Genomic DNA, 10,000 nt, shown 5'->3' with positions numbered 1-10,000 from the left:
TCGTTCCAGGACGAGTGCCATAACTTCATCAAGGTCCTGCTGCAGCAGAGCCACGACTCTCTGTTTGTGTGCGGAACCAACGCCTTCAACCCGTCCTGCCGGACCTACAAGGTAAGGTGACCTCTGACCTGTTAATAAAAAACAAACAAGCAAACACAGCCAAATGACAAAACATAACAAGAAAGTAAAGAATGCAATTAGTTACCTTTGTATGGAGTAACGCAATTTTATAATGCATTTCTTTTAAAAACATCTTTCACCTACACTGTTCAATTGCTCATAGGATTTTTTAATCTTTCCCGGAACATGCAGGATCCCTGTGCTAGTGTGATCATGTGTGATTGGTAAACTGGTTTAATTAGATTAGTTAGTCAACACACTTTGGTTTTGAGTTCACCAGTGTGTTTGTGATGGAACACGATAAAAAGGCTGGTTTTCAGGGTGTTTGCTGTGATGGTGTTGGCTCTAAACACTGTTTTCACATTGAGCGGCTGGTTTAGTCTCTGTGTTTTGTGCTTCTTCAGTGTTTTTGTTCAATTTGGCTCCATCATCAGTCAGTGAATCACAGAATGACCAGAAGAGAAGTGTGAGATCTTCTGCCAGCTGTCGCTGTCTAATAACTGGCACGGTCCAGCAGAGAGAGATGCTGAAGCACGTTTGCCAAACGCTCCACTAGCCGCTCACAGATTTTCCCCCGCGGACCCTCGGCCTTTGGAAACCCTCGAGTGGCGCGGTTCTGGCGGCGTAGTGTCCACTCAGACCACGCGTCTGCTTTCCATATCCCTGGTGTGACGGCTCTGAAAAGAGCGTCTGTTTGAGGGCCAAAGTTGTCCCAGATTAATCATCAGTGTACAAATGTTCTCCTGAACGGATGCTCTGATCCGTGGCCTCCTCCCGAGAGCCCATCTGCGGCCACGCTCGCTCCCGGCTCCGAGCTCCTCATGCCAGCGTGAGCTGCTGGACTTATGGCTGGTGTCCATTACATCAGCTGTTGCCGGGCGGAGCGGGACGCACTGCATTACTGACAACAGAAGCAGCCCGTAACTATTTCAGAGATGATCGGAGCGCCTGCCATCACATGGCTGAGATAACATCCCATTCTGAATTTGTTCTTCTGCGGTAGTCTGTGTTACCAGTGTTACCATTTTGTCCATTTGGACAAACAATGCAAGTCTGTGTGTTTTACATAAAAAATGACAATGAACTGCAAACTAAGCATATGTGTTAAAGTAAGGCAGATCCAAATATATATTAAGTAATATAAATTATACTGAGGTTTATATATTTTTTACTTTTATCATTCAATAACTTTTTGATAATTTCATTGAATTTCAGTTAATTTTAAATCTATTCTCTTAAATTCAAATTGCAATTCTGTTATACATTTAATTCAAGTCAGCTTTATAACTATAGCGCTCTATACAATACTGGTCATGTCAAAGCATCTTTACAGTGTTAAGCAAGAAAACAGTTTGTCAATTATGCAAGAGGACAATAGTAAACTCTCTAAGAACACTAAGAACTCTTGCTGCTGCATTTTGGACTAGCTGTAGTTTGTTTACTAAGCGTGCAGAACAACCACCCAATAAAGCATTACAATAATCTAACCTTGAGGTCATAAATGCATGGATTAACATTTTTGCATTTGACATTGAGAGCATAGGCCATAATTTAGATATATTTTTAAGATGGAAAAAAAGCAGTTTTACAAATGCTAGAAATTTATATGGTCACATTTATTTCTAAAGTGATTTATACAATGCAGTTGGTTTCAAAGAAGCTTCATGCAAGAGATCTTTCATTTATTTATGTTGCAACACTGGTTTATATGGAGCTGCATACATGACATGTGGGACAAATATAAATAGTTGCCCACAAATTAAGAATTAATTCCTTTGTTGTGGTAATTCATTGCTAAGTTATGAAGTAATTTGTTTCATTTTAATTATGTCAAAACAAGGGAACGAATTAGAACAGCGTGGCCATGATCAAATCTAACGAGGGAATGAATTGAGTCGGAGGAAGGAATTCTCAATTTGTGGCTGCAATAAATATATCTTTATCATGTGCAGCTTCATGCGTCTGATCTTTGTTAGTGAAAGTTCTGTGTTTGATAAGTGAGTTTGTCATTGTACAGTTTTATTGTTGTAAGAATAATAATGAATCCAGCATTTTCTAGCATTGGTTTTGTTCAAAGAAGGGAAAGATGTAAAGATGTGAGGTTAAAGAACAGAGTAAATGCTATATTTGACGGGCATCAGATCTGTAGAGTGTGTGGTGTAATTGCTAGTATTGATGAGTATCAAGACTTTATTAATCGGTAAAACTCCTGGTTCGTTCTTCCTCCCTGTCATGCCTTGGAGCGGGAATACCCTGACATTCCTGATCCGTGTTTGTTTCAGTGTATTTTCGGAGGAATGTTAATTGGGATCCTGATACGTCACATGTGAGCTCTCGACTCCTGATTGACCCTTCTTCAGATTCTCCACGATAGAAATAGCCAGAGAAATGAGCAGCTGGCGTGAGCGGCTGGTCTTGGCAGGCATCAGAGAGGAAGAGCTTTAAATATAACACCACGATGTGTGTGAAAGTCTCAGACGCTGGAGGTTAGGGTGGGTTTGACCTCTGACCTCTGACCATTCCTTTCATTTGTGCAGATGGACAGTCTGGACGCTGTGAGCGATGAGATCAGCGGTATGGCGCGCTGCCCGTACGACGCCAAACACGCCAACGTGGCCCTGTTCGCCGGTAAGACACCGCAGTCACGTCTGAAACACTTTCTTAACCAACGTCCGTCAGAAGAATGCAGGAACACGGCCGGAGCAACAGTCGCTCCTTGTTTCTGGAAGAGCGTTTGCTGGCAGCGGCTCGTGTGCGGCTGCTCTGGAAACACATGAAACTATTGTGGTGTGGTTAGAGAGAGTCTCTAGGAGTCCCGCCCCGAAATACAGCAGCAAAAATAACCCTGGAGATGGAAACCCACATGAATCATTCCTCCAGTCGCAGGCCAGAGAAGGTTCTGCCTTCCCAGAGCTCATGCGGATAAAATAACACCATTATGCAAATTAAACACATTAAAAATGAAGTTATTTTACATAAAAGGTCTACTTCAAAATGTCACGTTTCAATCAATGTTTTACTTGCCATTTATTTGTAATTATTTGTGCAATTTTCTGTTAATTTTTAAGTGAAAATCCTACAGAAAATGTTAAAGAAAGAAGGGAATACGGTTCATTTTAAATACATTCATTTAATATTACATAATTAGATATTGCATTAACCTGGTGGATAACATATAAGCAATAGAATTACAATAATTTGTAATGGTTTGTAATTAATATCAGTATAGCATTCATCTTTTAAGCTATTTCTGTATCTTAACATAGATCATGTTTGTGATACTATTTAAAAAATATTCCTTTTAAAACTAATATTTGTGCTTGTTGATCTTATCAACCAACCAATGGTATTTTTCATGTTTATGACAGGAAATGTTATAACTTATAAATAAATTAAATATCAAGAGATATTAAAAGATTTAGATGTTATAATAAATTGGTGGATAAAATATAAATAATTTAAAATGAAAATAAATATTATTATTTTTATATTATTATATTAATATTTTTTATCAAACCCCTGGGTTGTAATTAAAACCAACAGGCTATTTCCTCTAGTGAGTCGGTCTTATTATGTGTATTTTTTATTTAAAGTGTGTGTGTGTGTGTGTGTGTGTGTGCTATTTGTTCTTTATCTGCTAACCAATCTTCATTTGTTATTTATTCTTCAAAAGGATCACCGAGTGTTGTATCTGTATTTGAGAGGTTATTTCTGTCTGTCTGTTTGTATAGATGTTGGATTCATTTTGAAGTGTATAATGCTGTTGTCTTCTGCTGTAGATGGGAAGTTGTACTCGGCCACCGTCACAGACTTCCTGGCGATCGATGCGGTGATCTATCGCAGTCTGGGCGACAGTGCGACCCTCCGGACGGTCAAACACGACTCCAAATGGCTGAAAGGTGAGCTGATTTTACCACGTCAGTTACTTGTCCCGTCAGAGATGATCATCCGGTCGACTCTAGGACTGTTTCATGGCTCTTCAGTCTTCATCATTATACTAGGATTCAAATTCACACTGAGATGTTTTGATGTTTGAGCTCACAGTCGCTCGTGTTGATTTCAGAGCCGTATTTCGTCCAGGCCATCGATTACGGCGAGTTCATCTACTTCTTCTTTCGGGAAATCGCCATGGAGTACAACAGCATGGGGAAGGTATGGGAAAATCATCTAGTGTGTTTTCCTGCTTCAGACAGGAAGTGACAGGAAGTGGGCGTAAGAAATACGTGAGGGTTTTTAAGAGATCTAGGGCACGGCCCGTCAGGACGCAGGTACTAAGAATAACACAAACATAGTCTGCTCTCTGAACGACGAGCCCTGTGTAGTCCAGAACTGACTTCCTGGTCTGTGAGTGTTGTGAGTGCGTGACAAAGGCTCATTGTTGTGAGTTCAAAGACAGAAGACGTGAGATTTAAGAAGCAGATTCAGTGAGGAGTAATTATAGCCTGAGCGTCTCCGGTGAATATGAGTCTCTCCAGTTACTGTACGACCGACCTGCCAGATTACTGTAATTACCTTCATACTCCACTAACATACTCCAGTTACAGTAACATCTGTCTATGACAGGAGGAACATCTCACTTCACTTTACAGAATCAACAGAAGAGAATCAGTGATCTATGAATCAATGATTTCATCTCAAATGTCAGCTGTAAAGCAGCTCAGCTGTGTCATTATTCAGATCAATAAGTCTTGTTCCCATCTGATAGTGTCAGTGGAGTTAAATCAATTATATTACTGAATTTTAATTAGGTTGAATCACTGATTGATTGATTACATGATTCATGACTGATTCAGTGATTGATTCTTCTGATGTTCGTTCGTGTTTATTTGGTGCTATAACTAGTAGTAAACTATACTATAACTAGTAGTAACTAGTAGTAAAGATAAAGAGATGATCAGTGATCTGACAGCACACGTTAAAGAGCCACAAAAACACTTTTATTGATTTGAATAAGTGACAGAATTTGAGACTTTGTTTCTTATCAAAGGTAGCAAAGATTATTGTGATTATTGGATGGCAGGAGCTACAAACAATGTTTTGTTCATGCATTAATTGTAAAAAGCACACATTTATCCTTTGGATTTAAGAATTGATATTGGTTCATCAAAATGAGATTTGATTAAAATCAAGAAATCAGAGTTGTCAACCCCGCCAGAAGAATCCAGGCTCAGTGTGATTCTCCTGAAGCGTTTCTGGGGTTTTGAGAGCGTGACGTGTGTGTAGGACGTGTGTAACGTGTGTGTCTGATCAGGTGGTGTTTCCACGAGTGGCTCGTGTGTGTAAGAACGACCGCGGCGGATCTCAGCGAGTGCTGGAGAAACAGTGGACGTCCTTCCTGAAGACACGGCTCAACTGCTCCATCCCTGGAGACTCACACTTCTACTTCAACATCCTGCAGGCCGTCACCGACGTCCTCCACATCAGCGGCCGAGACGTGGTCATGGCCACCTTCTCCACGCCCTACAACAGGTACAGAGATGAGCAGGTCAGAGCAGTCCAGCTCCAGCAGGACGCTGGGAAATATGAGATTCCCCTGAATGAACTCGTGTTGATGGGAATGCGACACACAATGAGGGTGTGTTGGTCAGAGCTTGTGACCCACGGCTCTTCTGCATCACTGAGAATCACAGTCATACGTCACAATCCGGTCCTTGTGTGCCGCTGATGTCCGAGTCGGAGTGATTCACAGTTCTGTTATTTTGCTGAAAGCGTGTGTCCGTGTGTTGCAGTATCCCGGGATCGGCCGTCTGTGCGTACGACATGGAGGAGATCGCAGCGGCCTTCACCGGACGCTTCAAAGAGCAGAAGTCGCCCGATTCCACCTGGACCCCCGTCCCAGAGGAGAAGGTGCCCAGACCCAGGTATCCATCCCACACACCTCCGTTGTGTTTCTCTCTCAGTCGTTCAGCGGCCAGACACTGCAGACCAAACCCTGTTTCATGCACTTTTCAGTTTTAAGGTCTGCTTCGCTTCCATATGAAGTCAGCATCAAGCCACACACATCTGTAACAATGCAGCACAGACGTATATATTTCTACATTTGTATCAATAGACAACAATACATTATATGGGTCACAATTATCAATGTCAAAAATCATTAGGACGTTCCATGAAGATATTTAGTAAATTTCTTACCGTAAATATATCAAAACTTAATTTTTGATCCGTAATATGCATTTATAAGAACTTCATTTGAACAACTTTAAAGATGATTTTCTCAATATTTAGATTTTTTTACAGCCTCAGATTCCAGATTTTCAGATAGTTGTATCTCAGACAGATATTGTCCTCCTCACACACCACACATCACTGGAGAGATGAATTATTCAGCTTCAGATGGTGTATAAATCTCAATGCTCTAGGGTCACAGTTAAGTGTTTATTGCGTTGCATGCAAATTAGTGCATGTTCAGTTATATAATGACTCATTTTCATATTTAAACCACTTGTAGGACGAAACAGCTTTCTTAATGTACGGTGATCGATCAAATGGAGAAGTATGGATTAGTTCGAGTTAAACCATAATACAGTCAGCAAACATGGAATATGGAAAATGATTCCTAACCCTATCTGACAGCCAATCAGAATCAACTATTCACCATGTTCTTGGATAATTAAGATCATTTAATGACTCAAAACTTATTAAAATAATTGTATTTATTTTATAATTATTTTTTAAATAATTAATTCATTTAATAAACTACTAAAAATCAAATTAATTAAACATTATTTATATTTAATTTAATTTATTTTTAGTTAATTATTTTATATTTTATTGTATCTTCTTTAAACGTGTTTGCATCTGTTACGTCTCTGGATGCAGCAGCTGATTAAATCATCTTCCAAAGCAAACATCTGCCTCCATATGTCTCGTCTCGTCTCGTGTCTGTGGCGTGATTAGCGAGACGGTCTGATTATCAGTAGATGATGTGTTTGTGTGTAACCAGGTCAAGGGTTAATGAGAGTATATTCCTCACCGTGATCTAAGCTTGCTGTCGTGATTGAGATGTTCATATCTCTGATGTTTGATGTTCCTCTGTCGTCTTCAGGCCAGGCGTCTGTGCTGGAGCTTCCTCCGGAGAGAAATACAAAGTGTCCAACGAGTTCCCGGATGAAACGCTGAACTTCATCAAGCTTCACCCGCTGATGGACGAAGCCGTTCCTTCCATCGCCAATCGGCCGTGGTTCCTCAAGACGATGGTCCGGTGAGTCCAGTCCTGAGACATGCATCATGCAGGGAGCTTATTGTCATGCAAAGAAATAATCAAGTCCATCTTTCATGAATCCTCATCTCAGCTCAACCCTGGAGGAAAGATGTCGTGTCTGTCTAATGAAGACTGTGAAAGACTGTTTTGCTATAATTAAATGAATTATGGGAGAATCATCTGTAGTAGCAGAACCAGACGTCTGGTTTCAGTCTGATATGTTTGTTCATTTGGCCTTGAGTAAATTTGCTCCAGTAAAACTGAGTTATTGAAAACACATTTGCTGTATCCGTTTCTCTCGGCTTCAAAGACTCCACAGATCTGGAAAGATGAAAAAACCTGGATAATTTATTTGTCTTCTTATTTCCATCGTGCCAGTTTTAATAAGGCTGAAAATGTATTTGCATACGGATTTGGAAATTATACATACATTTGATTAACACTGAGATGAGCTGCTAATTGGAACGCCGTTCGACAGCTAACGGTTTAATTCCTTTAGCGAGAGACGAGTCGGAAAACCGATGGAAATTTAATTGTAATAGAATTTCTTAATCTAGTCTTAGTCCTGGATCAAATGTCCTTTTTAGTTTTCATCATATTTACTCAAGCTGTCTAACCCTAACCCTAAGTTTTGGTCAAAACTAATGTTCATGAACGAGGTTAAGACTGTGTTGTGTCTCTGGCAGATATCGTCTGACTCGTATAGCCGTGGATAACGCCGCCGGCCCTCATCACAACCACACCGTAGTTTTCCTGGGATCGGAGCGAGGAATCGTGCTGAAGTTCCTGGCCAAGATGCGGAGTGGCTTCCTGAACGACAGCCTGTTTCTGGAGGAGCTGAGCGTCTACAACCCAGAGAAGTGTGTAGTCCATCAGACGAGTGTTAGTCAGGTTACAGCGTGTGGTTAGCGCTGCTGGTCCAGACCTGAAGGATTAAAACAGAGCCTGGTTAATAGAGTCTGTGCTGACCACAGGACCAGGCCGTGCTGTGTTTGACCTCACTGATCGTTTACACTCATGCATTTACAGCTCTAGAGAAGACAAGAGTGAGGTTATGTTCCTCTAGTTCTGATGGTCTCGGTGTGATGATTCGGGTCACTCACAGGGTCAGTGTTGGTGTTTGTGATGTGTTTGATCTCTGAGTCGATGTGTTCGCTCTCGATCAGGTGCAGTATTGACGGCGTGGAGGACAAGCGCATCATCAGCATGCAGATCGACAGCCGGAGTCACTCTCTGTTCGTGGCCTTCTCCTCATGCGTGGTCAAAGTCCCGCTGTCCCGCTGCGAACGCCACGGAAAGTGTAAAAAGTGCGTATGCTTTCTCTCAGTGTGCCTTGTTCGCACGGACAGCTGAGCACTCTTGACGAGTAACCCTCCTGCGTGTCTCTCTCAGGTCCTGTATCGCCTCCAGGGACCCCTACTGCGGATGGGTGTCCGAGGGAGCCTGTCGAGAAGTCTCATCAGACCCGAAGTAAGCGTCTCTTTCTCAGATCTGCTGATGTCCCAGTGTGGTCCTGGTTTGAGCCTCCAGAACTCATCTCTTTATTGATGTAGCGTACTGAACCGTTTCCACCGTCACGTCACATTATTATTTCTTTATTATCGATTGAGTTTCCTCTTCACAAATTGAGCCAGTACATGAGAACGGCTTGTGCAGCTTCTCTGGAGTGAAGGATTATGGGATGCGATCTGAGGCTTTGACTTGATGCTTTCCACGTCACTTCAGAAAAGCTTTATATGAAATGCACCGTAAGCAGTAGGGCGGCCATCCGTCCAATTTTAGGTCAGACAGTCCAATTTTGAAACACTCATTTGTTTTATACTTAGTACATATAAAATGTTATGTTTTATTTAATATGAAGTGATGTACATTTTAGACTAAATATTGTCATTGTGGAATGTTTTGCTGTATTCAACCAATTATTGCTTCTCTGATTAAAGCAGTGATGTTTCATTCCTGAATGATTCAGCATTTTTGAACAAATCAAGTGAGTCAATGATTCAGTAAGCCATTCGTAAGGACAGTTGTTAAATTCCAGAGCAAATACTAGTAAACTACTATTTGTTTTCATCTTTCTATGGCATAACTAGTAAGAGAAGTACAGTATGCTAGAAATCAGCAAGTCACTTTCTTCGTTCCTGAATGAATCATCGGTTTTGAACGAATCTGTTGAATCTACTGATGGTATTAGTTTTATACTTACAGCATCATTCTATAGTTCTATATCCAGTATATTTTATATTTAACACATTAATCTCCAAACATTATTGATGCAGTGTAAATGAATTCATGGCATCTCTGAGCTGCATTAAATAATCAAATATGGATTTTGTTGATATTGATTTCATTTGATTGGTAGGGGCCCTAAACTGTCTGTACAAATCTAATTGCATTTATTGAATAAATGAAGATTTTTTATGAATTTATGTTTAATACAGTTAGACAGTTTCGCCTTACAAAGGTTAAAAAATGTCCCTGGAAATCAGTTTAAGAGGGAGAATATCTTCTTCATTTGGTTTTCGGTGTTCTGGAGCGAGCAGCCTGTGAGGTTCCTCATCTGATCTGGGATCTGTGTGTGTTTAAGAGCTTCTCCTGATTCTTGAGGTTCAGATCTCATCTGTGAGAAGATGAAACTCTCGCTGGACGCTCGAGGCTGGAATGATAACATTACAATCC

The 10,000-nt window shown here is 40.8% G+C and overlaps 1 protein-coding gene across 1 annotated transcript in view; it reads left to right on the top strand.

Moving 5' to 3' along the window:
- The window catches only part of LOC113052693 (semaphorin-6A-like), a 44,992-nt gene that overhangs the window by 22,707 nt on the left and 12,285 nt on the right, over positions 1-10,000 (top strand). The window contains exons 6-15 of the mRNA XM_026217097.1: positions 10-111; positions 2,658-2,748; positions 3,900-4,019; positions 4,184-4,272; positions 5,372-5,589; positions 5,850-5,981; positions 7,169-7,324; positions 8,011-8,184; positions 8,491-8,631; positions 8,717-8,794. Of these exons, the coding sequence (XP_026072882.1) occupies positions 10-111; positions 2,658-2,748; positions 3,900-4,019; positions 4,184-4,272; positions 5,372-5,589; positions 5,850-5,981; positions 7,169-7,324; positions 8,011-8,184; positions 8,491-8,631; positions 8,717-8,794 (1,301 nt within the window). The remainder of the gene's footprint in view (positions 1-9; positions 112-2,657; positions 2,749-3,899; positions 4,020-4,183; positions 4,273-5,371; positions 5,590-5,849; positions 5,982-7,168; positions 7,325-8,010; positions 8,185-8,490; positions 8,632-8,716; positions 8,795-10,000) is intronic.

Source organism: Carassius auratus, chromosome 33 (genome assembly GCF_003368295.1).
Source record: "Carassius auratus strain Wakin chromosome 33, ASM336829v1, whole genome shotgun sequence".
NCBI lineage: Eukaryota > Metazoa > Chordata > Actinopteri > Cypriniformes > Cyprinidae > Carassius > Carassius auratus.
The sequence above is the reverse complement of the archived record's forward strand: the minus strand, read 5'-3'. Positions and strand labels throughout refer to the sequence as shown.